This window comes from Entelurus aequoreus, linkage group LG11, assembly GCF_033978785.1.
Source record: "Entelurus aequoreus isolate RoL-2023_Sb linkage group LG11, RoL_Eaeq_v1.1, whole genome shotgun sequence".
Lineage (NCBI taxonomy): Eukaryota > Metazoa > Chordata > Actinopteri > Syngnathiformes > Syngnathidae > Entelurus > Entelurus aequoreus.
In genome coordinates, this window is record NC_084741.1 from 44,022,453 (window position 1) to 44,050,374 (window position 27,922).

The following is a 27,922-nucleotide window of genomic DNA, read 5'->3' on the forward strand; positions in this document are numbered from 1 at the left end:
ACAACACTATTAACTGGTAAATAGCATTTTATTCCTTGATTACTTATGCACATCTGTGCTTATTTATCACCAGCGGTTTAGCAAGCAGTGACCCAAAATGCTGATTTTTAATGAAAGTACATTAAAGTGCAGTTTGAATTTGAAGAAGTGTAAAACTAGTGACAACACCAAAAACAAGTTGAATGATCATTTCAGGAACAAACATTTTTTAGTCACAAACTAAAAAATGAATTAAACATATAGGGCCTGATTTACTAAGATCCAAATACCACACACTAAACAGTGTGTGCAAACTATGAAATTGTGTGTACTGTAAGTGGCAATGATGTGTGTGATCTAAAAGACTGCATGTACAGTTGTTAACTTTATTTATTTAAATGAGGTTTTCACACTCGATCATTTACAGCACAGTCATGTGTGTTTTTTCTGGCATTTAAGAAGCAGTCCTGCAGTGCATCTACAACAGAACCCACTTTTTATAACGCTCTGAAGGTGCGCTCATGCAAGATGCTGGTAATAACTGCAAGTGTGCTCTAGAATGTTTCAGATGCAAGAAAAATGCATAATGGAAGATGTATTTTCTCATATAGGAGATATGTTGATACTATCTCCTAAATGAAAAAACTAACATTTAAAAAACGCCTGCAGACACCAAAACATATTCGGTAAATTTGTTTCAAGAAGACCCTGTAGTCATCCAGCAGCTATAAAATTATAAAAAGATATTACTGAATAAATAAAATGTGTAATATTTTTATTTTTGACAGCCCATATATGTTAACAAGCATACAGTACGTACAACGGGGCTGCAGCACAATCGCCTCCTTTCTCACAGCGAACTGCCATTTTGCACATCCTTTCTAGACATACTAAATAAAGACCAGGGGTGTCAAACTAATTTTCGATCGGGGGCCACATGGAGAAAAATCTACTCCCAAGTGGGCCGTACTGGTAAAATCCCAGCACGATAACTTAAAAATAAAGACAACTTCAGATTGTTGTCTTTGTTTAAAAATAGAACAAGCACATTCTGAAAATTTACAAATCATAATGTTGTTGGGGGTTTTTTATACTTACATGTTGCGGTTAATAGTATTCTACCTTTATTTGTCGTTATTTATACTTTCTGAATACATTATGTGATAATGTTCATCAGTCATCATTGGTGTTAATTTTCAATTTATCAAGATAAAAAAAATATATCAAAATCAAATTACAGGATGTTAATTATGTAGTTTGCTCATTTTCCTCGACTGGTGCACTAGCTTCATGTGGTTTATTTTTTTTACATATGTAGCATCATCTACAAAGATACAAATAATTGCTATTGCGAAATCTAGTGGACACATTTAGAACAGCAGTTTCTTTCATTCAAAAATTTCGGCTCATTTTTATACTTGGCAAACTCATCCCGCGGGCCGAATAAAACCTGTTCACGGGCCTGATCCGGCCGTTTGACATCCTGATATAGACGCAAAACAACAGCCATAGAATGGTTTTAATCTTGGCAGATCCCACAGCCTGTGCTGATTAATTGTATTTGCATTTTATTCTCCCAGTATTGTTGGCGTTCTGATGATCAACATATATTCTGCATACTCATGAAGACAGACACCCTAAATAGATTGCACTCCGTATTTTGGTCACTTAAGAGACGCAAATCTCTGCGCACGGGTTTAATAGATCAGCTTTGCGTATGTTATCAAGTTTGCACATGTCTTAATACACGCAAACCTTTAGTACATCAGGCCAAAGTGTTTATTAAAAAGCGTAAAGATTTTAGTACGTGTTTTAATCTGAAGAGTTGAATCGAAACAAACACTTAAACTATAAATGTCATTCAAAAATATTTATATATCAAATGTGTTTTTACCTCCGGTTAATTAATTCTCCCAGTCTGAACCAATAGTTCAGTCAGAATTTTCATAATTTGATCTTTCACTCGGGAGCTGCATTCAACAGCAAAACGTGTCTCTAGCGAGGTGCATTCAAATGAAGTCTTCGCATACTTCAAAATGCCTGCTGGCCATTTCTCTTTGGTTTCTTCTGGGCTCCACTTTCAGCAGTGTGGGGGTGGCGTTATGAATTCTGAATTTATCATACGTAGAACTTGTCATTCTTAAATCTGATCATTGTAAAAACAGCTGTTTTGTCTTTCATTCACAGGCAACTCAAATCATGGGTTTTATTCCGGATCCCATAACCCCTCTGGCTCCTATTCCACAGGGCACGGTCCAGTCATCATCACTCCTGGCGTTGCCACAATCCGCCGCACCCCCTCCTCAAAACCCTCTTCCCGCCGTGCAGGCTCACTAGGTTCTGGTCCTATTCCTATTCGCACACTTGTCATCCCGGTAAAAATCCCAACAGTCCCTGACATGTCGGGGGTGGCAAACGGGAGCAGGAGTGTCGAGGAGATAGGGAAAGAGAGTTCCGAGAATGCTGGCACACTGCCTGTGGCGTCTTGGAGCGGTCAGGCTTCGACCAACCCTCCCACTGTCCCGCTGCCCAACCAGCTGGCCCAGCGGCACCCCCACAATGAGCCAGTAGGAGACAAGGCAGATGGCAGCATGTTGTCGGCCATCCGCAAGGGCGTCAAGCTCAAGAGGACCCTCACTAATGACCGCTCTGCGCCACGTGTTGTGTAGTGCCATCCATTAACTTCTTATTGTGTATTCAGCAAGCAAATGTTCCTTCTTTTAGATGCCATGTTCCCTGTTCCACTGTGAGAATACCTCCCTACTAAAGTATTCGGCAGTGAGATCACGTCGCCTGACAAAAACAAATATAAAAGATACACACACTGTATATAACAAACGGGGCAATTGCAAAACCCCATCCGGTACATCCTGCACCACGAGTCAGTCTCAGAAGATGTTAAATTGGACATTTCGGGACGAAAAACTGACGTGTTTTTGCCGATTTGAATCCATAGCTGTGCAATTACAGAGGTGTCCCTATTGAATTGAATTGGTTAATGTTCCACACGAGGAGGCTATTTGAACATTGGACAACAAGAAACGAGGTGGATAAATCCAGAGAAGGAGACTTTATTTAAGGACATTTTAGCAGCTGCACACAGATGTGCTCAAAGCTGTCCTCCGTCCTGTGTCCTTTTAATTCGTCCGCAACACTACTGTGACACCTTTGACCGCTTAAAGGGGCGTCAAGCCTGCCGTCCTAGTTAAGGATGGGGACTGCATCGTCAAGCATCACATAAAGGAGGCTTCTACGTAAAGAGTCACACGTTGACCTATGAATTGATTTGTTGCTTTATTGTTATGTCTATGATTTGTAAACGTTTGTTGCCAAAAAGTGTGTTGCTGCTTCTCACATTGGGTCTCAACACTTCTATCAGAATCTTCCCTTTTTAAAATAGGAATCTCAATGTCAGCCTTGTTGTACAAGCATGTTCTTTATCTAGATGTTGCCTTGGGGCATCACTTTGTTTAAGTTTGTTCTATCCAAGTCTAATATGAGCTGCAATATTTACACGCCAAGGTTTGTACAGTACAGCCCCTTTATTTTTAGCATTTATTGTCCATGCTGTCTCATGTAGCAGAGTGATGTAGTTCATAAACCTTACTAAAGTCGGGGGGAAAAAACACTTACTATAAGCGAATTGGGAAAAGTCATTAATTGTAAGATGTAAATAACGGCAATGTAGCATTTAAGATTTTTCCATCTGTCATGTGTGGACATTTTGTGATAGATACTTCCTGTGTGTACAATCACAACACAATCCTTTGTATTTAGGACATCCTGTGGGTTCTGTAGGAGCACAATGAGGCTTTACTTAACAGTTTGTGTATGTACATTTCAGTTTAAGCACTGTGAGACCACGCTGACTAACAAAGTATCCGACTTGTAAATAACTGTCGGAGCAATTTAAGTTATTTTCTCTCTTCATTTTATACTCCCAGATATCACATTTGGCTCTATTCATGCACATACAGTCTGATGATGTGTGATGAATCCTATTTTACTAATATTGATTTGTTTGTGGCGTCAATGCTATGAATCACTTTGGGCCCCTTATTTCACACCTGCATATAGCAACTAGAATGTATGGAGCCAGCTGGTTAGGAAGTAAATCACAGTCATAATAATAAATGTGTCTGACCTGAAGGTCACTGCTCACAAATATTGGCTGTGTAATGGACATACTTCATCACTATTACTCTACTGATGATGCAGACTTATTTGGCACGGTCAAGAGCATGTAGTCTCCCAACAACTCACTTCCCGCTATGTTTAATCTCTAACCTGATTTACTCTCCCAAAGATGTGTGATGGATTATATTCAAACACCAAGAAGGCATCTACATCTGTTGATGTGACCAACCCTGAACAATGCATTTACCTCCATACTGTTACATTTCAAGCAATGGTTGTACAGGTGAAACAACGCCTTTATTCGTCAATATTGTTGATTGTCTAAAACTCCTATTATCCACCTTTGTATTTAAATTGCCAGTATATCGATTATATATTATATCAAAGTTCCTTATTGTTTGTGTGTCTTATGATATACAGTATATATTTAAAAAAAAAAAAAAAAGGCTTTACTGTACAATATAAGTAGTTGATTTTAGTAGAGTTGTTCTGTCCCTCCACAGTGCAACAGGCAAAGATGCAATTTATTTCCAATACTTTAATGGTTGTTGACAGCTTTAGCAATATAATAAAAACAAGAAATGTGCTTGACTGGTTTTGTGAATGTGTGTGTGTGTGTGTATATATATATATATATATATATATATATATATATATATATATATATATATATATATATATATATATATATATATATATATATATATATATATATATATATATATATATATATATATTTATTATGTTTTACCTCTCTATTATGTTTTAGTATCTCCATTTGGTCTGTCATTACATGAGGCATTTAAGCCACCAGGGGTCACTGTTGCCCATGCTATTCATGACTCCTCTGCTTGCATTATTGAGCTTTATTTATGCAGCTGCATTATTACACCCCTTGATCATTTATTAAAACAACAATCAAACACAAACCCTTTATGTAAATGCCATATATTACAGATTACACCAGTGTCCTATACACAAGACTTCCCTGTGGTGGAAAAATGTACTGTAGTTTTTTTTCCCACTAGGAGTCATATGTTCTTGTTTGAATGACGTCATTAAAGTAGGAATGTGATCACACCCAAGCGGGGTTGGTAGGCACACTTTATACTTAAGTGTGAATTGCTCATCATCAAACCATCGTCAATACTGCAGCTCGAAGGTGGGACATTTATTGTGACAACCAGTCCCATCACTAGGATGGTTGTCTCAATGGTATTTTAATGGGGAAAATATTAGGCAAATATACATTTGAAAGTTTAGTTGCAGTGACAAATATATAACTTAATACATTTTAACACAAAATAAGCAAAAGACAGTTTTAGGCCAGTCTTTATATGTGATATGTATGAATGAGTACTGTATATGTGACAAAAACCCTAAATGGCAAAACTAACCATTAGCTAGCCAACTAATAACAATCCAAATAATAGATTTCCCTTCTCACTTTTAGTTTTAGTTATAAACACATCGTGTTAAAGCCTAGAGGAGGAAAACTGGAGAGATTAATATTTACAATTTAGATTTTTTTTTTTAAAGTTCAACCCTCCTACTCTAGAGAGGACCATGTAGGTGAGCTCTGATCCTAATAATCTAGATTTCCAGCAATATATTTGTGTGGGTGCTCAAAAAATCGATTCACACCTGATTCTTATTTATTTCTATTCTAAATGGATTCATATTTGTCATAAATGTATGTTATTTTTTTTAGCCATCTCCACGCTGAAAAGAGGCGCTTTTGTAACCCACCTGTTTTGAAAATGTCTTACTACTTTTTTTTTTATACCAAATAATATATTGTAAGAATCTGTTGGAATCGCGAGTTGTGTTGAATCGAGAGTCGAATCGTCACCTCAAGAAAAGCACTGTTGTATACAGAGGCATTTCATTATGGAATACTCTTCATTGAAATATTAGGACTATTCCCAGTCAAAAAGCATTTAAGAAACATGTAAAGTCCCTTTTTAGACTTAAGAGGTAATCTTTCCTGTTATCAGTTTGAGAACTTTTTTTTGTTTTTTTCTCTTTCCCTTTTTCCTTTCTTTTATTGTAACTGGATTTGCGTATGTTATGTAGCTGGATCTGTGTACTGTTATTGTTTCAATTTGTTTTTGAGAATTTTCTTTTTCTTTTCCTTTTTCCTTTCTTTTGTTTGTAATTGGATTTGTGTCTGTTTTGTAACTGGATCTGTGTATTATTATTTTACTTTGAACTTTTGAAAAGGACCCCTGGAAGACTAGCCTGGCGTTTGTGCGTCGGCTAATGGGGATCCTCAATAAACAATCCAAAAATCGAATCGCGATTTGTTGTTCGATTCTCAACCCTAATAATTAGTGTGACAACCAACCTTGTTCTAAGTTATGTTAAATTGTAATATTACAATAGTGAAGTTTAAACTTAAACAAATCCACCATGCACTGCAATAAAATGTAAATTAGTGAAGTAGTAAATAGACGACGCTCTCTGAACGTGCCTACGTCATTACGTGACGTAATTACCATGCGTGCAAGAAAGCTGCTCTCTGATTGGTCATTTCTGTCGACGCTTCCAGCGGCTGGAGTGCTCCTCTCCCATCCGCCTCTCACGGTCCTGTCCGCCCGAAGGTTACACTCTCTCGCCTCCGTCCTGACAATATGTCGTTTTACCAAAATATTACCATCAAAATGGTCGCTTTTGACGCGGTTTCTGTCGTCAGCTCCTAACCTTCGGCCCGGGGACGGAAATAAGACACGTATGCGTCGAACCAACCGCTCTCTTTAGACGCTTTATCCCGTGTTGGACGGGACAGCTCAGCACCGACTGAAGGTAAGTTGATTTAAAGCATTTATAATATCACTCTCGTATATTTATTCATATTTATGTTCAAGCCACGCCTTCCATAACCCCATGTGACCGTTTGAAGTGTAATAGGACATAATAAACATCTCCCTCCAGCCTTCTGACCCTTAGCACTCGCCCCTGTTCGCCCTGAGATGCTGCCCAGCCTGCGCGGAGTCCTGCGGCCCGTCCGCCACATGAGAGCCGGGAGCGGGCCCCTCCGAGCCGGACTGTTTAGCCAGAAAGCTCCCTCCTCCCTGTCCAGCCCGTGTCTGTACCGGCACTTGGGCACTCACCCGCTGAAGGAACCCGTGGAGGCCCTCAACTCTCCCCGCGGGGCCAAGGAGTTTATTTACAGCCTCCATCCGACGGAACGCACCTGCCTGCTGCGGGAGCTGCACAAGTTCGAGTCCATTGCCATCGCTCAAGGTGGGTGTGCAGCTGTAATTGTATAAACATGAATAAAATGCCAGTTATTGTAGTTTGCATCGGTGGAGAACTGCACTGCGTCATACTAAGGTGAATTTAATATTTTAGTTAACCTTGTTTCAGAATAAGAGTATACAAAATACAACCCTATTAAACATATTGTTAGAGGACAAGGGGTGTCGTAGCAAATTCTGGTCCTCCATTAAAGGGATCTATTATGCAAAACCAACTTTTCCTACCTAGGTACTTGTTTTTGTGTATTTGGGCTCTGCATAGGGCAGCATGGAATACAATACGGGAGTACTGGGTCCGATTCCCGGGCTCGGGATCTTTCTGTGTGGAGTTTGCATGTTCTCCCTGTGACTGCGTGGGTTCCCTCCGGGTACTCCGGCTTCCTCCCACCTCCAAAGACATACACCTGGGGATAGGTTGATTGGCAACAATAAATTTGCCCCAGTGTGTGAATGTGAGTGTGTTTGCCCTGTGATGAGGTGGCGACTTGCCCAGGGTGTACCCCGCCTTCCGCCCGAATGCAGCTGAGATAGGCTCCAGAGATCCCCCGTGACCCCGAAAGGGATAAGCGGTAGAAAATGGATGGATGGGTGGATGAATAAAATGCCCGTTTTAGTTTGCATCGGTGGAGAACTGCACTGCGTCATACTAAGATATTTTTAATATTTTAGTTAACCTTGTTTCAGAATAAGAGTATGCAAAATACAACCTTATTAAACATATTGTTAAAGAGGACAAGGGGTGTAGTAGCAAATTCTTGTCCTCCATTAAAGGAATCTATTATGCAAAACCAACTTGTCTTACTTATAGGTACCTGTTTTTGTGTATTTGGGCTCTGCATAGGGCAGCACGGTGGAACGGGGGTTAGTGCATGTCCCTCACAATACGAAGGGCCTTGGTCCGATCCCCGGGCTCTGGATCTTTCTGTGTGGAGTTTGCATGTTTTCCCCGTGACTGCGTGGGTTCCCTTCGGGTACTCCTGCTTCCTCCCACCTCCAAAGACATGCACCTGGGGATAGGTTGATTGGCAACACTAAATTGGCCCTAGTGTGTGAATGTGAGTGTGAATGTTGTCTGTCTATCTGTGTTGGCCCTGTAATGAGGTGGCGACTTGTCCAGGGTGTACCCCGCCTACCGCCCCAATGCAGCTGAGATAGGCTCCAGCACCCCCCGCGACTCCAAAAGGGATAAGTGGTAGAAAATGGATGGATGGATGAATGAAATGCCAGTTTTAGTTTGCATCGGTGGAGAACTGCACTGCGTCATACAAAGATGTTTTTAATATTTTAGTTAACCTTGTTTCAGAATAAAACTGCAAAATAAACCCTATTAAACTGCTGCTCCAGTTGGACTTTCTCTCTTTGAAAAGTTTGCACTTTCCTCTTAATATTTACACATTTTGTAGCTTGCTGTCCGCGGGTATATCTGGAATATATTAAATTTACGTCCACATCGCAGACATGCTGATTACACTCCAGACAATCGCGTGCGTCTTGTTTATTTCACAACATCCAGTTTCGGCAGCACTGTTTTCGGTGGTCGAATTTTCGGTGCATCTTTTGTCAATAGTGCACAAAAAATAACCTGTATACCGTAATTTCCGGACTATAAGCCGCTACTTTTTCCCCTCGTTCTGGTCCCTGCGGCTTATACAAGGGTGCGGCTTATTTACGGCCTGTTCTCCGACACCGACGAAGAGGATTTCGGTGGTTTTAGTACGCAGGAGGAAGACGATGACACAATGATTAAAGACTGACTTTTCATATACCGGTAGGCTGGTTATTTTGATAACGTACAGGCGAGCACTTTGTATTACTTTGCACCGTTGTATTATTTGTACTCTGCACGAATGCTGTTCGCCATGTCAAAGATGTGAAAGTTTGATTGAATGATTGAAAGATTTATTGTTAATAAATGGGACGCTTTGCATTCCCAAACAGTCATCTCTGTCCCGACAATCCCCTCCGTGGTAGCAGGAACCCCTATATACTACGGTAATTACACATCAAAACCCTGCGGCTTATAGTCGGGTGCGGCTTATATATGGAGCAATCTGTATTTTCCCCTAAATTTAGCTGGTGCGGCTTATAGTCAGGTGCGGCTTATAGTCCGGAGATTACGGTATATCCATTTATACTGTAACGACCTGCTGGTGGTATTGTTCTCTGTTTGTGGGGTTTCGATTTTATGTTTAATTTTCCCATGATCACAAATGCACCTTCTGTGCCTGAAAGCGGATTAGCGGAGAGTGAGAAAGTGCTGTTGTGTGTCGGAGGAAGCACAAAGCGAAAGTGTGTTCACGGGAGGTAAAACCTTTTGGATTTGGGCCGGATTTTCGCATAAGCTTGGCAATAAAAGTGAAAATAGCGAGTCTGACGTTTGACTTCTTCTTGAGGTTATAATACATTATATTAGTTTTATTTGTTTTCACGTTAGCGAGGATTTTGCTGTGGCGATGCACCACGTTCAGTTACATTAAGGGGAAACCCTGCATCAGTGCAGGTGGGAGGACATTAGATGAGAAGGAATAACACAGAAGGTTGCAGACAGTAGCCAAAATAACATTCTCCCTGCCTGAAGTAGATACCTTACCCTGAATTTCTAAATTGGGGACAGCGTGGCGAAGTTGGTAGAGTGGCCGTGCCAGCAATCGGAAGGTTGCTGGTTACTGGGGTTCAATCCCCACCTTCTACCATCCTAGTCATATCCGTTGTGTCCTTGGGCAAGACACTTCACCCTTGCTCCTGATGGCTGCTGGTTAGCGCCTTGCATGGCAGCTCCCGCCATCAGTGTGTGAATGTGTGTGTGAATGGGTGAATGTGGAAATACTGTCAAAGCGCTTTGAGTACCTTGAAGGTAAAAAAGCGCTATACAAGTATAACCCATTTTCATTTATCATATAAATAAGTATGTTCACCTAACTGTGATGTTAAAAAAAAAAAATCTAAATCGTGTGCAAGCATGCGCCAAAATGCATGAACCTTAATGATTTGACACTTTGACATTGTTTAACATAAGTATCCAACATTGTGAACAACATTTATAAGTCAGCAAAGAGGAAGATCATCATAGGTCCCCTTTAAAATGATGCCTCAGCTACACATTATTGTGAAGAAGGATTTTGATCCATCTGTCCATCCATCCATTTTCTGTCATGTGTCCTCATCAGTGTCAGGTGGGAGCTGGAGGCTATCCCTGCTGACTAACGGTATGAGGTATGATTCAACCTGGCCTGGGGCCTCATGTACAGAGAGTTGTGTGCCTTTTCTACTAAAAATGGACGTACAATCTAATCCAGAAAACGGCGTACACAAGTAAATATTCAAATGTATTAAAGTGTTTTCATGCACATATCCACATTTCCTTGTTGCGTCGCAATTTACTTGAAATCGACCGCAAACGTGTGCGTGGCTTTGAACGCCCAGGCCACGCATTGCCCAATGAGGGCTCAGTAAGAGGTGCTTCTTTCTCCTGCTATGAAAAACAGCACACAGGCTAAAAAAATAAATATATATTTGATCGGCATCAGGAAGAAAGTGAAGAAGATGGATGTATATCGCCAAAACAGACGTGTTTAGCTAAAGTATCCACAGCCTGTAGAAATATGCGTACGACAGCTATGAAGTTGCTGTGAGTCATTGCTCATTTCCACGTCAACGTCAGTTTTGTTACATCTCAACTCTGCCGGGAAAAATGGCATACGACAGATTTTTATGCGTACGCAAGCTTGATACATGAGGCCCTTGGACTAGCCACCAGTCAATCGCAGGTCATTTATAGATAAACAATCATTCACACTGACTAAATTCACACTGATGGAAATGTTAAAGACTCTAATGTATTGATCATGCAGGTGTTCCTAATGTTATAGCCAGCCAATGAGAATAACTGGACTATATATTTCTCACACACTCGGGATGTAACGAGAAAACAATATTAATGATAACCGTAGTAAATCGTTTTAAATTAAAATGATTGAAAAAACGTACTTGATAACTCACAGACTCACCGGTGCCAGCTTGCTAGCTTAAATGCTAACATGAAAACAAGAGACATTAATGTCTTTCTCCAATAAAACAACATACCCCAATCTAAACTTATACAAACACAATGCTGTCTGCTTAAAGGCCTACTGAAATGACATTTTTTTTATTTAATCGGGGATAGCAGATCCATTCTATGTGTCATACTTGATCATTTCGTGATATTGCCATATTTTTGCTGAAAGTATTTAGTATAGAACAACGACGATAAAGTTCGCAACTTTTGGTCTCTGATAAAAAAAAGTCTTGCCCCTACCGTAAGTAGCGTGACCTAGTCAGTTGTTCGCCTCCTCATATTTTCCTATTGTTTTCAACGCAGCTAGAGCGATTTGGACCGAGAAAGCGACGATTACCCCATTAATTTGAGCGAGGATGAAAGATTTGTGGATGAGGAACGTTAGAGTGACGGACTAGAATGCAGTGAAAGACATATCTTTTTTCGCTCTGACCGTAACTTAGGTACAAGCTGGCTCATTGGATTCCACACTCTCTCCTTTTTCTATTGTGGATCACGGATTTGTATTTTAAACCACCTCGGATGCTATATCCTCTTGAAAATGAGAGTCGAGAACGCGAAATGGACATTCACAGTGACTTTTATCTCAATCAATCAATCAATGTTTATTTATATAGCCCTAAATCACAAGTGTCTCAAAGGGCTGTACAGCCACAACGACATCCTCGGTACAGAGCCCACATACGGGCAAGGAAAAACTCACCCCAGTGGGACGTCGGTGAATTACTATGAGAAACCTTGGAGAGGACCGCATATGTGGGTAACCCCCCCTCTAGGGGAGACCGGAAGCAATGGATGTCGACAATCCACGACAATACATCAGCGAAGCTCTTTAGCTACTGAGCTAACGTGATAGCATCTGGCTCAAATGCAGATAGAAACAAAATAAATAAATCCCTGACTGGAAGAATAGACAGAAGATCAACAATACTATTAAACCATGTACATGTAACTACACGTTAATAATTCTCAGCCTGGCAAAGCTTAACAATGCTGTTGCTAACGACGCTGAAGCTAACATAGCAACTTAGCAACCGGACCTCACAGAGCTATGATAAAAACATTAGCGCTCCACCTACGCCAGCCAGCCCTCATCTGCTCATCAACACCCGTGCTCACCTGCGTTCCAGCGATCGACGGCGCGACGAAGGACTTCACCCGATCACAGATGCGGTTGGCGGCTAGCATCGGCTAGCGCGTCTGCTATCCAAGTAAGTCCTCCTTGTTGTGTTGCTACAGCCAGCCGCTAATACACCGATCCCACCTACAACTTTCTTCTTTGCATTCTCCATTGTTCATTAAACAAATTGCAAAAGATTCACCAACACAGATGTCCAGAATACTGTGGAATTATGAAATGAAAACAGAGCTTTTTGTATTGGCTTCTATGGGCTACCGATACTCCTGTTTCACTGGCTACGTCACGCACACGTCATCATCCAAAGGCGTTTTCAACCGGAAGTTTAGCGGGAAATTTAAAATTGCACTTATAAGTTAACCCGGCCGTATTGGCATGTGTAGTAAGGCTGCAGCTAACGATTATTTTTCTATCGATTAATCTATAGATTATTTTTTTCGATTAATCGGTTAATCTATAGATTATTTTTTCGATTCATCTATAGATTATTTTTCCTTTTACCGATTTTTTTATTTTTTATTATTTAAAATGAAGATGAAAAAATAAAAGTAGGCCAGTTTTTTCAAAAGGCATGGTTTTTATTTACAAAAAAAAAAAGTATGGCCACTCAGTCAACATTGACAACAACATGACAAAATATTCTGTAACAATGTAAACATTTAAAACTTTTAACATTTAACAAAATTAAAAGTAGCTTATTTGCTTTTTAATGTGCAAATATAAAAGTAAACATCCAGTGCAAATCTTAATATTCTGCAATAGTATAAGCATTTCAAAAGTAAAAGTATTGCTTATTTTGCTTTAAAATGTGCAAAAATAAAGATAAACATCCAATACAAAAAAGTGCAAAACGAAATATTCTGTAACAACAGTGTAAACATTTCAACAAAAGTGAAAGTATTGCTTATTTGCTAAAATGTGCAAAAATAAAGATAAACATCCAATACAAAAAAGTGCCAATCTAAATATTCTGGAGCACTGTAAACATTAAGTATTGCTTTTAAAATGTGCAAAATAAACATCCAGTCCAACACAGTACACAATAACCAATTCTACTCATTCCAGTGAGTGACTAACAGTTGTAATGAAGAAAGGTTAGCATGTCTACTTGCTTTGCTTCTTTTCTTGTTTACAATATTCCCAGCAGCTGAAAATAGGCGCTCAGAAGGGGTCGATGTGGCTGGAACTGAGAGGTAATTAGCCTTCACCTCAAACCAGGACTGCGAGCGAGCTGAGCTGCAGTTTAAGTTTCTAGTAGGTCAACGGGCTCATAGTGATGTTACTAGTAGTTGACTGGGAGGTGTTTATTATCATTTGGGGAGAGTCCGCTGCCTGATGCTCACCTGCTAAACACCTATCTGCTCGACGCTGAAGCGCTGACTACATGCGCTATGAATACGCACTGCTGATTGGCTGATAATGCTTCGTGTGTACCAATCAGATGGTTGTGTGGGTGGGACAATGCTGCGTGTGTACCAATCAGATGGTTGTATGGGTGGGACAATGCTGCGTGCTGAGACAGAGGCAGACAAGCAAAGCAACTTGTTAAGACTTTAGCAGATAAAGTTAGCTTTAGCTTAGAAACTCGTTCGGTACACCCCCGTACCGAACCGAAAGCCCCGTACCGAAACGGTTCAATACAAAACACATACCGTTACACCCCTAGCAGATACAAATGACACATTCATGTTTTTGTGTAATGATGACAACGTATGCTAACGCGGACGATTGACTAGTTGATGGTTGATGGTTTTCTTTTCAAATGTTCGTTCATAGCCGTTGTGCTGCTATGATATGCCATTTCCGCTCGACACAGTGTGCATACAACAACATTATTAGGCTGTGTATTGAAATACTCCCACACTTTTGACGACTTTTGGCGTGCGTTTTTCCCCTCGCTCGCACAGTCTGCTTTGCGCTCCGCCATGACGGTAGTGTGACGTAAATATGCGACGCGTCGACGCACAAAAACGGCGTCGATGTATTTACGTAACCGACGCGTCGTTTCAGCCTTAATGTGTAGCAATGTTAAGATTTCATCATTGACATATAAACTATCAGACTGTGTGGTCGGTAGTAGTGGGTTTCAGTAGGCCTTTAACTAAGATATTAAATTGTGCACATTGAACCTACAAGCTGTGCTCTCTTAGAACAGAGTGATTGGTATATATTCAGAGGAGTACGATGTGTGTTCAAGGACCACTAAAAAGAGTAGAATGTCATAACGCCCGCTGTTAATAATAAATAATAGTCGATTATATTTGTTACAGCACGGTGGTACAGGGATTAGTGCATGTGCCTCACAATACGAAGGTCCTGGGTTTGATCCTGAGCTCGGGATCTTTCTGTGTGGAGTTTGCATGTTCTCCCCGTAACTGTGTGGGTTCCCTCCGGGTACTCCGGCTTCCTCCCACCTCCAAAGACATGCACCTGGGGATAGGTTGATTGGCAACACTAAATGGTCCCTAGTGTGTGAATGTGAGTGTGAATGTTGTCTGTCTATCTGTGTTGACCCTGCGATGAGGTGGTGACTTGCCGCCTTCCGCCCGAGTGCAGCTGAGATAGGCTCCGGCACCCCCACGACCCCGGAAGGGACAAGCGGTAGAAAATGGATGGGTTGAAGGGGTCAATGTTGAAGTCACCACATTAAAAAAAATATTTTCTGGTTGATTTCAGTGAATGTTGCCTTAATTCAGCCTTTAAATGTTTCAATGCTAGACTTAAGTGTTCTATATATACAGCTGATTAGTAAGTTTTTGCTCTTTCCATTACATATTTCAATGGTTATACATTCCAAATTATTATTAATCGTAAATGACATGTTTTTTACAACATGGTATTGCAAGTCCTTCATCACATTCAAAGCTACTCCTCCTACGTTATTGTTGGTCCTGTTGAAGTAGTTTAGTTCATATCCTTGTAGATCAAAGTCTATTCCTTTCTTATCTTCAATCCAAGTTTCTGAGATAGCAATCACTTTGAATGGATCTTTGAATTAATCCAAAAAATGTTTGATGTTGGTGTAGTTTGCGTATAAACTTCTGCTGTTAAAATGAATAATCGACAGTTTGTTGTCGGATTCAATGCTGTTATTATATTGTTTGTCTATATAATAAAAACGATTATTCCTGACATGGGGAAAAAAATTGATGTCCGGATTTATGTTATTCTCCAATTTAAGATGTTTATATTCCATATTGCTGAAGGTTTCAAATTCCATATTGGATTGAGTGCTGCCGGTGTGTATGATGGGTGTTTGTTGAATGATGTTATATTTTACAGTACAGTTCCTTTTGTCCGATGATACGTTTCCAACTCCTCCAACTTATCAGGTTAGTTTTCAAGTTTATCTGTCCAAGTCTTGTATTTTTTTCTCAACCAAAACTTTTGCCTCCTCTGGAGAGCCATTTAACTTGATGAATATTTTACAGTTTGTGACCCAAGTGTTTAGAATTTTCCCTTGCTTTCACAAGTATCGTGCGTTTTTTGCAATGTTAGCATTTGTTTTGGTTAGATGGTTATTGATGTATACATTTGTACCTTTCAGTTTAGGTCCAATTTTATTTTTCCTGTTCTCAAATCTCTTTATGATGGCCGGTCTATTTGCTCTTTTGGGCAGCGGGTGACACGCCTCAATGCACTGCAGGTCCATGTATATTCCCCTTTTTTGCTGAAAGGACACTACCTGTTTCTCAGTTGACCCTTCCTCTAGCTCTTTGGCAGTGTCCTCGTTGTCAGTTGTTCCCGCCACAGCGAGCGCGTACGATATCGGCTTGATCTCTAGCCAAGTGATGACCACATCATTCACGCGGGAATATTACTCCAGATCGTTCACTTGCTGCTCCAGATCTGAGATGCACCGATCTTCCTCCTCGTTCTGGAGCCGCAGCACCTTGATTTCCGTTAGCAGGAGCTGCTCCTCGATCTCGTCCACTAGAAGGCTTCTTTTGGGGGGCATGGTTTGTGATGACAAGCAAAATAACAAAAGAACTTTGAGAGGAAAAAAGTTTTATATATATATATATATATATATATATATATATATATATATATATATATATATATATATATATGTATATATATATATATATATATATATACATATATATATATATATATATATATATATATATATATATATATATATATATATATATATATATATATATATATATATATATATATATATATTACCTTGATCAAACATGGCAGAAATAAAAATCTGTTACAAGATACTGTATATGATCAAATTAATTGTGATCATTTGTTGCCATATCACCCAACCCTACCTCTTGACTTTAAATCAATGGATGACGTTGAACTCTTAACACAATTACTTATTAATCAAACGTGATTGCCATATTTTCAAATGTCCAACGAGACAATTCATTTCACGTTTTGTCATTGATAAATGTGTTGAAAGAGTCTTATGTGGTAAACACAATACTGTAGAACCTCCAAAGTTGATACTTCAGTCAAACTGTCACCATCATAAAACCTTTATTAACTACATGCAATATACACAGTAACATAACTGGCCAGAGCATGACAAATTGGTAGATTTTTTTTTAAACTTTTGTATTTGTAAAGAACCCCAAGCAAGCATATATAGGATGTCATCTGTTTTTCTGATAGCACCTAACATATTATCCAGACTATAGAGTACATAAGCCGCACCCAATAAATCTTAAAAGAAAATGTTTTTCCACATATTAGCCGCACCAGACTATAAGCCGCAGATATTTACATTGTGAAATTAGTTATTAACAACGGAAGATTTTGTAAATGTTTATTAATGTTTATCATTAATTTAGGCCGATCATATTCTGAAATCCCAAAAAGAGGACACATATATGCGTGCCAAGGCGGGCGGCACGCCAAGGCCGGGACTAGGTGAAAATTTGCCAATGATACTCGAACTTGCTTTATAAATAATATATTTTTTTAAATAAAGCATTTTTTCTCCTCTGTTGACAGCAGTGTTGGCGCTAGGAATTTTCAAAATGGGGTCCCACTGTTAAATTTTTGGGTTCCCACTTTTTTGTAAGTGTTTTGAAAACAAATGACAAATGTATGCATTATCCTGTTATATCTCACATTCTATATTGTGTTTTGGAAAAAGGTTGTCATAAACGTTACTTAATTCATTAAAAAAGATAATACAAAAGAAAACAAATGTGTATACATATGTAAATGTATTCAGTTATAAACATTCATTCACTTTCTTCTTTCCTTCATGGATCTAAACTTTACCGCTGCTGGTAGTTTTTTCTATGTTTTTATTTTAATAAGTTGTGGGTGTATTTATTTCAGTATAAATGTGTAAAAAGTGTTTTGCTTGGGTCATGAAATGATGATAATGGTGTGCCAGGGCATACATACATTTTATATTTAACGCTTAAATCTCTGGAGTCTACTTCAGATCTATTCCTCGTTTTTTTTATGTTGTTTTTTTTTGTTTCTTTGTTTTCTGCCCTTTTTTGTCAAATAAAACTGTGTTTTTTATGGCAAACACACAAAATATGCAAAATCTTCCACCAAAAATATTTTTCAAAGTGGAATATTTGATGTGAAGTAATCGGAACCTTTGATAGGTCAATAATTCATAATAACATTGATTTTGATTCAATATTATGTTTTGAGGAATGACCGTTTGAAAGAAAAAAAAAACAGCTTTGTTTTATTAGTCAACATTGCAACTTTTTCTAAATTACATTTCACCTTTAGGCTTTTTTATTTCACTTTTGTTATGTTTTTGTTTATTTTAATAGTATTTTTAGAATGTGCCGTGGGCCTTTAAAACATTAGATGTGGGCCGCAAATGGTAAAAAAAAATTTTTTTAAATGTATAATCTGCGTCCTTTCTGATTTCAATGCGTTAAAAAGACACAAAAAGTGCGTTAACGCCAACACTGCTTGACAGTATAAAAAATTAAGTCACACTTATATTCTGTAACATTCACAGTTTTGGGAAAAAAAGTGCAGAGGTAGAAATATTAAAAATAACCTCTTGTATATAATGTAAACATAAATAATGCCTCAAAACAAGTTAATTAAATTTAAACAAAAAACAGCAGACGAGCTCTCGCCCTGCACAGCTGTTTTGTGCTTTGTAGTGTCGATATGGGCTTGTAGATTTTTGGCCCCTTTATTTGCCACATATATACACGTTCCTGCTTTGCACACAGTGCATTCTGCTTTCCATGTGTCACGGCCAGGACGAAAACACGAATACTTTTCCCGCAAATCATCCGTGAAGTTGCATTTACATCTCGGCATTTCTTGTTCTCATGTCTCTCTCCACTCACTAGCTCTCTCGCTCTGTGTCTCTGCCCCTCCCTCACGAATGTTGCTACGTGCGCGCACCTTCAGTTTTTTTTTTAACCCCTTCTTAACTTAACCCTGGACGTACATTGAAAATACACGCAACCTTAATTCAAAATGCCGGACATTTGAGGCATTTAAGAAACCCCGCCCGGACACCCCCGCAAAAGAGGACATGTCCGGGGAAAAGAAGACGTATGGTCAGCCTAATTAATTGTTTTCAAACGATGCTAGTAACACAGCAGTAAAACGGCTGATCAAACAAAACAGAAGTCCTCGTCAGACTCCACAGTGATGTTTTGGTGAATTTACTGAGGAATTTGTCAGACTGAAACCATACAAAAAGATTGTCATTGTGTGTTAATAATAGTAACACAGACACTCGTAGACATCTTAGCATACTAGCTAATGCTAAAGATGCTAGCTTCATTACATTATGATAGCATGTATGAAAATACTCTTACAGACATCACACATGAGACGGTTTAGTAAGTATGAATTGTTATAGTAAAACGTTTCAATTTACAAACATTGCTTGGAGTGATGAATGAAGAATCCTTCCGAGCCGAAAAGCTATGGACGGTTATACTTCCGGTTTAAGGCATTAAAACAAAAAGTAAATGTTCAGCCCCTCAACACCTGCAGTGAGCAAACTCATCCAAAAGATGGCGCCATAGCACAAACAATAACACATCATTATAGGGTTTCTGCTTGTTTAATGAAAGTTGTTGAACACAAAACATTACGGCTATTAGTGGAGAAAAATCCATTAATTAGCTGCAGCGTTTTATAAGCCTTACGGTTCGAAACGTAGAAAAAAAAGTAGCGGCTTATTGCCCGGAATTTATGGTATATTGATGTTACAGTACTAAACATTATTCAAATACCCCACTGTTTTTGTTTTTAGCATTATTTTAATTAAAAGAATGGGTTTCATGGTAAGATATGTCACTAAGCGCTTCACCGGCATACCAAAATATGACGCTGCAAATCTTGGAATGGGCGAGGAGACATAATGTGTCGATCAAAAGATCAGCTCAATGAGTCAGTAGAGGACAACAATGAGAAAGAGGCTCTCAGCATTGTGTCTGAGGGAAGTATGATTGTGTATCCCTGCTGCCTTTCAGAGCAAAGAGTCATTGTTCTGAGATGGTTCTGTGCTTCTGCTTCATCCTGGCATTGCAAGCTCAACAAAAAACTTTAATCATCAGTTTTCATTGAAAAGTCACAGCTAACAAATATATACAAGAATGGCTCACATGTAAATAGATCTCTGACTTCTGCAGTACAGTACAACTTTATAGGTAAGAATACTTGCTCATACATTACTCACCAAGAAAGTCAATAAATTAGCATGTTAGTTTTGTGTAACAGCCAAACAATGATAAAACCATCCTTGACACAGGTACTGTGTAATAATAAACAAACCTCCTTTCTCAGCATAAATTTGACCCCAATACAAAACTCCTCTGAACTCAACATTTTGCTCCATAGTAAAAATAACTGCTTTAATGTGCAAATTCATTCCTTCCCAGTTTGTGAGCAAATGCGCCCCCATGCCCATATCTCACTTGCTGAATGTGTTGTCGTGTGCAGTTTCCAGCAAGATTTTCCAACGGTGTAGGTTCTGTTTGTATAAATAACAGAACGCTGATTGCCGTACAGTCCTAAAACAGAAAGGTTGTATTTTTGGACAACCAATTCCCGGTGCCTTGAAGTCAATACTGGTACTCAATGATACCGATCTTTGATACTTCTGTATGTGCTCATGTGATAGTACATGTTAATTTGTTTAATAATACAATACATTTTTTTTTATTTAACATTCAACAGTGAGCTAATAATAACTGCTGTTCATCTGTTAAAACATGATTTCTTACACTTCTGAGTCTCATTTGCAAGTCTTTGCATGCACTTGTAATTCCAAGTCATTAGGTAGCAGTAAGGTATATAGGACAGTGTGTCGCCGAGCCAGAAAGCAGTCTTTGCCATGAAGTTGAATGTTGGCACAGCCAGTGTAAATTACCATCGAGCTAACGTATTTTGAAAAGTGGAGTCTTACTGTATGTTTGAGTGCTTTCTATCAGGTATATTTTTTGGCATAGAAAATTGCAGCATTAACTTGAGGCAGTTTGGCTCTGGGTGCTGTTTCAGTGCTTATTTTCCTTCTCAGGGCTTGATCCACTAAAGGTTTGTGTATATTAAAACACAGAAAAGCACAGACAGAATTCAGTCGATGCCTTTAAAAGTACAACATTTGGTGCCCATCCTTACCAATATTTTTGATCATTAAATTAAGTGGTACAGTGTTGTACTTGATCAAGTGTGCCATTACAATTGTCACAATACATGTACAATACATATATATACATAGTGTTTCAATAATTACAAGAAACTTCTGTGAAAATAAAATCCTGAAAGGCACAATTGCTCTCCCTTTTTCTGTAAAGTCAGGACATTTGGGATTAGAACGATTTTCTTATGCAAAAGGTCATCCTTTTTTCTTGACAAGATCTGATTGACTTTTCAAAGTCTGCTGACGGCCTCACCTTCAGGCTGAGGACAAGCTGAATCAGTGACTACTAAAACAGTCAATTCTCCCGTTGGGACTGATTTTTTTTTTGTAGCCTTTATCATTCTGCATCATCAAATTCCCTTTAATGCTCACAATTGAATTTTTATTATGTTCACATTTTTGTTTTTCAACATTTGTTGAGGTGTCAGTTTTGGATGGAAACGTTTCTATGAATGCACCGGTATAGCCTTTTTCCTCATTGTCTTGTATTTCAGAAAGCAGTGGACAATTGAATTATAGCTGATCTTATTATTGTAACCATTTTGTTTTGCTTTTGTCAACATGTATACTGCATTTTCATACTGTATATTAAACAACTAAATGATTTGTAAAGTGATACGTTGTGGTTATGGTTTTTCTACTTTTACTAAAAAGTGAGTTGATAATACTAAAATGGATCATTCTCATGAGGTAGAAAACTACTAAAATGCACAACTTTTGGAACATTTGGAATCAGCAGTTTTGGAGGATGTTCATTCAGTTGTTTAATTTCATAGGAATAAAACAGATACATTAACAGACATGACACAAAACTATTGTCATTTTAAATAGCAACTGTCTGGCTTTAAGAAACACTAAAAAAGCTGGCACATTGTGTAAATCATAAATAAAAACAGAATACAATAATTTGCAAATCCTTTTCAACTTTTTTTTAATTGAATACACTGCAAAGACAAGATATTTAGTGTTGGAACTGAGAAACTTATTTTTTTTTTTCAAATAATCATTAACTTAGAATTTAATGGGAGCAACACATTGCAAAAAAGTTGGCACAGGGGCATTTTTACCACTGTGTTACATGGCCTTTCCTTTTAACAACACTCAGTAAACGTTTGTGAACTGGGGAGACCAATTTTTACGCTTCATAATGCGCCACACATTTTTGTAATGGGAGACAGGTCTGGACTACAGGCAGGCCAGTCTAGTACTCGCACTCTTTTACTACAAAAACACGCCGTTGTAACACGTGCAGAATGTGGCTTGGCATTGTCTTGCTGAAATAAGCAGGGGCGTCCATGAAAAAGATGTTGCTTGGATGGCAACATATGTTGCTCCAAAACCTGTATGTACCTTTCAGCATTAATGGCGCCTTCACACATGTGTAAGTTTTCCATGCCTTGGGCACTAATACACCCCCATACCATCACAGATGATGGCTTTTGAATTTTGCGCCTATAACAATCCGGATGGTTCTTTTCCTCTGGTCCGGAGGACACAACGTCCATAGTTTCCAAAAACAATTTGAAAAGTGGACTCGTTAGATCACAAAACACTTTTCCACTTTGCATCAGTCCATCTTAGATGAGATCGGGCCCAGCTTTGCATAGGAGAGTTTTAACTTGCACTTACAGATGTAGCGAAAAAACTGTAGTTACTGACAGTGGTTTTCTGAAGTGTTCCTGACTGAGCCCATTTGGTGATATCTCTTTGTCAGTTTTTGATGCAGTACCGCCTGAGGGATCGAAGGTCACGGGCATTGCCACTTACGTGCAGTGATTTCTCCAGATTCTCTGAACCTTTTGAGGATATTACGGACCGTACATGGTGAAATTCCTAAATTCCTTGCAACAGCTCAATGAGAAATGTTGTTCTTAAACTGTTCAACAATTTGCTCACGCATTTGTTCACAAAGTGGTGACCCTCACCCCATCCTTGTTTGTGAATGATTGAATTTCATGGAAGCTGCTTTTATACCCAATCATGGCACCCACCTGTTCCCAATTAGCCTGTTCACTTGTGGGATGTTCCAAATAAGTGTTTGATGAGCATTCCTCAACTTTCTCAGTCTTTTTTGCCACTTGTGCCAGCTTTTTTGAAACATGTTGCAGGCATCAAATTCCAAGTGAGCTAATATTTGCAAAAAATAACAAAGTTTTCCTGTTCGAACGTTAAGTATCTTGTTTTTGCAGTCTATTCAATTGAATATAATAATACCTGGGATTTATATAGCGCTTTTCTAAGTACCCAAAGTCGCTTTACATGTTAAAATATAGGTTGAAAAGGACTTGGAAATCTGTTTTTATTTACGATTTACACAACGTGCCAACTTCACTGGTTGTGGGTTTTGTATATATATATACATGCACCTGGGGATAGGTTGATTGGCAACACTAAATTGGCCCTAGTGTGTGAATGTTGTCTGTCTATCTGTGTTGGCCCTGCGATGAGGTGGCGACTTGTCCAGGGTGTACCCCGCCTACAGCCCGAATGCAGCTGAGATAGGCTCCAGCACCCCCCGCGAACCCAGAAGGGACAAGCGGTAAAAAATGAATATATATATATATATATATATATATATATATATATATATATATATATATATATATATATATATATATGCATATATATATATATATATATATATATATATATATATATGCATATATATATATATATATATATGCATATATATATATATATATATATATATATATATATATATATATATATATATATATATATATATAAATATATATATATATAAATAAATATATATATATATATATAAATATATATATATATAAATAAATATATATATATATAAATATATATATATATAAATAAATATATATATATATATATATATAAATATATATATATATATATATATATATATATATATATATATATATATATATATATATATATATATATCAGCATCTGCTTCATCCAACCCCTTTTCAAGCCTTGCATAAATGTCTCTGCCAAAATGTAAAAAAAAAAAAAAAAATGTTTTGTTGTACTGTGCAGGTTTGAAATAAATACTTCAATTCAATTCAATTCATATATATATATGTACATGTGTGTGTGTTTTTTTTATTAACTTGTCAGCTTTTTGTCATTACTTGATGAATTTGACTCTATTTTTACATTTTGATAGAGGGAGCTATTTTTTGTATTATTTATTTATTTTTTAAGTTATGTACATTTATATGTACATGTAGAGACTGTATCTGGACAGATCCTTTTAGAGTTTGAGCAGAAATATGTCATATAGGAATTAACTATACACATTAACACATTAACATAATGCTGTGTCAGACGAATGGTTTTTAAAGTAACACCTTTGTGACATTAAAAAAGTAGTAATGTAAAAAAAACATGGTTTTTACTTTTTGATATCAATATAAAACTCAAAGCAGTTTGGCTAATATAGATGAGGTCTAATAAACAAGCTTTGTGTGTTGGCCCTGCGATGAGGTGGCGACTTGTCCAGGGTGTGCCCTGCCTTCCGCCTGTGTGCAGCTGGGATAGGCTCCAGCACCCCCGCGACCCCATAAGAGACAAGCGGTAGAAAATGGATTGATGGATGTTCTTCTCCAACAACGCCTCCTTGTGGTTGAGTGCAACAGTTTGGCCAACAAAAATAAAGACGAGTGACATCGCTTACATCGAATACACAATCTTCACAGCCTGCGTTCAATTCGATGAGATGACAAAACATTTTAGCTAGTACTGATGTTATTTGAACACTGATACAGTTTGCAGTTAAGTAAAGGACGAGTGAGCACCCCAGTAAACAAACTAAAGACTTTATAAACAAGATGTGACAACATTCACAACACATCGCCTGTGGCATGTTTCCTCACCTCATTAACTCTCAGTCACAGCAGCTGATGGACGCTGTATTGAGAAAATAAAAGCAACATTAAATAGTTTTCTTCTTTGCTGTATACTTTTAGTGTGGGGACAAGTGCGTTTGGCCCCAAAGTTGTCCACACCTGTCTCCATCTAAACACAGCAGTGCGCTCCTAAACACAAGCCAGGAAGCGAGGGAAAATTATGTTAAACCAAGCGCTTGGCTCCGTTTACTCCGAGGGGAAATCTCTGGAGCAAAGTCCGTGCAGTTAGTATGCCATGATTATCAAGCCAAACGATGCTAGTGCGCATGCGCCTGACTTCGTGTTGCCAAAAATGCATGAATAAATGACGGGTTTACGGTAATTAATAAATTAGACGGTATTACTTAACGTCAGGACTTTTATCGCAAATTATCATTATACCGTTTTCCGTTACATCCCTCGTCCATTAACAAGTAAAATGTCAAAGGCGGTCACAGCATGTCCTTGCTGTCGATGTTGGTCAATTTTTTAGGGCATTACGTCAAGTGAGGAGGGCGGTCGCAGCTTTTGGTTTAATTCGAGCCCTGTGTATGTAATGTAGTAACGGGCACATTTATAATAACATTTAAAATGTACATATTTTGATATTTTTAAGCATACGCTGCACATTAATCTCAAAAACACATCGCAACGTTGCTTTTTTGTCTTCATCACTGATTTCTGCTCAGTGCAGACTTTATAAAAGCCAATTAACATAATAAAACATCACTTACTGTGCAATGTCTGCTATCATGAGGATGTCAACTGCAAAGATGGGGCGGTATGGCGTAGTGGGTAGAGCGGCTGTGCTAGAAACCTGAGGGTTGCAGGTTCGCTCCCCGCCTCTTGACATCCAAATTGCTGCCATTGTGTCCTTGGGCAGGACACTTCACCCTTGCCCCTGGTGCCGCTCACACTGGTAAATGAATGATGAATGAATGATAGGTGGTGGTCGGAGGGGCCATAGGCGCAAACTGGCAGCCCCGCTTCCGTCAGTCTACCCCAGGGCAGCTGTGGCTACAAATGTAGCTTACCACCACCAGGTGTGAATGAATGATGGGTTCTCACTTCTCTGTGAGCGCTTTGAGTATCTAATAATAGAAAAGCGCGATATAAAATCTAATCCGTTATTATTATTATTATTAAGGATGTTCATATAGTCCCATTTAGATGAAAAATGTCTCATAATCCTCGCAAAGAAATGGGGTGGTGAACAAGCGCTTTTCGTGTCGTCCTTGCCAGTTCCAGGTCCTGAAATGGCTGTCAAAGTGTCCCAATTTGTTGGATTATGTTCTCAGCCATCTACTTTTCAGGTGAGAGGCACGATTTATCTACAATAAACTTACAGAGAACAGGGAAGCGAGGAAGCAGCAAACCACTCTATGATGTAAACATAGGCACACAAGCTTGTGATCATGGTGCCACTATAAATAGTTTGTCTGCGTTACTGTTTAAAATAACAATATCACAAAATGTAAATTGAGTATTGTTGGCGCTTTTTGAATGGTTGTTTCTCTGATTTTATGGGCGGAATGATCAAGCTACCATTGACTTCGCTATAAGCAGACTTTTATTTACATTTATTTAATATCTAGAATGCATAAAAAAAAAATTCATCCGTCGTCATTTCTTCCATAATGATTGTGAACGATAGGCAAAATTATTTATAAAAAGTGCAGTTCTCTTTTAAGAAAGCAGTATAACAAGACTTTGTTATGGTCACACATCAAAGAACCCCTACGGCTGCACAGCAATCCATTTTTATATTGCTATGTCTAGTATGTCTACATCTATCCTCAGCCTTCACTGATCCTACTTCAATTCTTTCATACCGTTTCATCAGACTGTTCTAAATCAAAGTCATATTCAGCGTATTACCATGTTGACTCATGGTTCATTTTTATTATTATCGTGTCATGTTGTGTACAACTTTGTGTCTCCAGTGCAGGATAAAGCAGCCAATATGTTTTAATGATCAGCAGTACGCACTCAAAAAAATAATAATTTCAATTATGTTTTAGTAAGAAAGAACTGTCTAATTGAACAAAAATAAAAATGATCATGTCGACCTTTAAAAACATGTCTGTTGTTTGCCCTGGTCAAGTGTGAACTCAGTCTAACGAATCCTGGTGTGCGCCAAACAAGTAGACTGCCAGAGAGCTGGGTCTTCGTCTGCTCGAAAGTAAATCTGTTCTGGCATTGTTCACTTGAGTACAAATGTGAACCCTTCATGGCTAAGTATAGGAAAAAAATACAAATATTTGAGAGAAAATATGTCGAAGCACTTGTGCCTTGTGGCAGAGTGCTCTACAACGCTAAACCAGCCTGTTTGTTTGTATAGATAACCTCTATTGACTGGACTCTCACATTATTAACCCTATCCACTCGGCATCCATTGCACCGGTCACCCAGGATGCGTCCCCACATCAGCGGTCCCTTCCAAGGTTTCTCTTATTTCCCATTGGGTTGAGTTTTTTCTTGCCCTGATGTGGGATCTGAGCCGAGGATGTCGTTGTGGCTTGTGCAGCCCTTGAGACATTTGGGATTAAGGGCTATATAAGTAAACTTTGATTGATTAATCGACAACCTGGGTATAAGAGGAATCATCTTTTTTGTACTTGAGCAATCTATTTCTCAATAGTAATGTGACAGTTTGACCCCACACTGTCACTGTTTGACCTTTGGACTTCCTCACAAACCGTGCACATTTGTTGGGAAGCTCAGCATGGACAAACTACAAACATTCAATCTTGTTAGCTAGTGAAAAGCATGTGCTCAACAAACAAATTGTTACCTGTCACCCACCATAGCACGTCACAGTTGACTAAAAGAGTCAGGGTGGGGTTGAGG

The 27,922-nt window shown here is 38.5% G+C and overlaps 2 protein-coding genes across 9 annotated transcripts in view; both read left to right on the forward strand.

The window, feature by feature from the left end:
- LOC133660169 (protein MTSS 1-like) overlaps positions 1–4,731 on the forward strand; it is a 90,116-nt gene extending 85,385 nt beyond the window's left edge. For all 8 annotated transcript variants that reach the window (XM_062063388.1, XM_062063395.1, XM_062063394.1 and 5 more), the window contains one exon: positions 2,167–4,731. In XM_062063388.1, the coding sequence (XP_061919372.1) occupies positions 2,167–2,648 (482 nt within the window). In that variant the 3' untranslated portion in view covers positions 2,649–4,731. The remainder of the gene's footprint in view (positions 1–2,166) is intronic.
- Positions 4,732–6,675: 1,944 nt separating this feature from the next.
- Positions 6,676–27,922, forward strand: part of LOC133660170 (transmembrane protein 65-like) — a 112,683-nt gene continuing 91,436 nt past the window's right edge. Inside the window, exons 1-2 of the mRNA XM_062063397.1 lie at positions 6,676–6,921; positions 7,051–7,362. Coding sequence (XP_061919381.1) covers positions 7,089–7,362 — 274 coding nt within the window. The 5' untranslated portion in view covers positions 6,676–6,921; positions 7,051–7,088. The remainder of the gene's footprint in view (positions 6,922–7,050; positions 7,363–27,922) is intronic.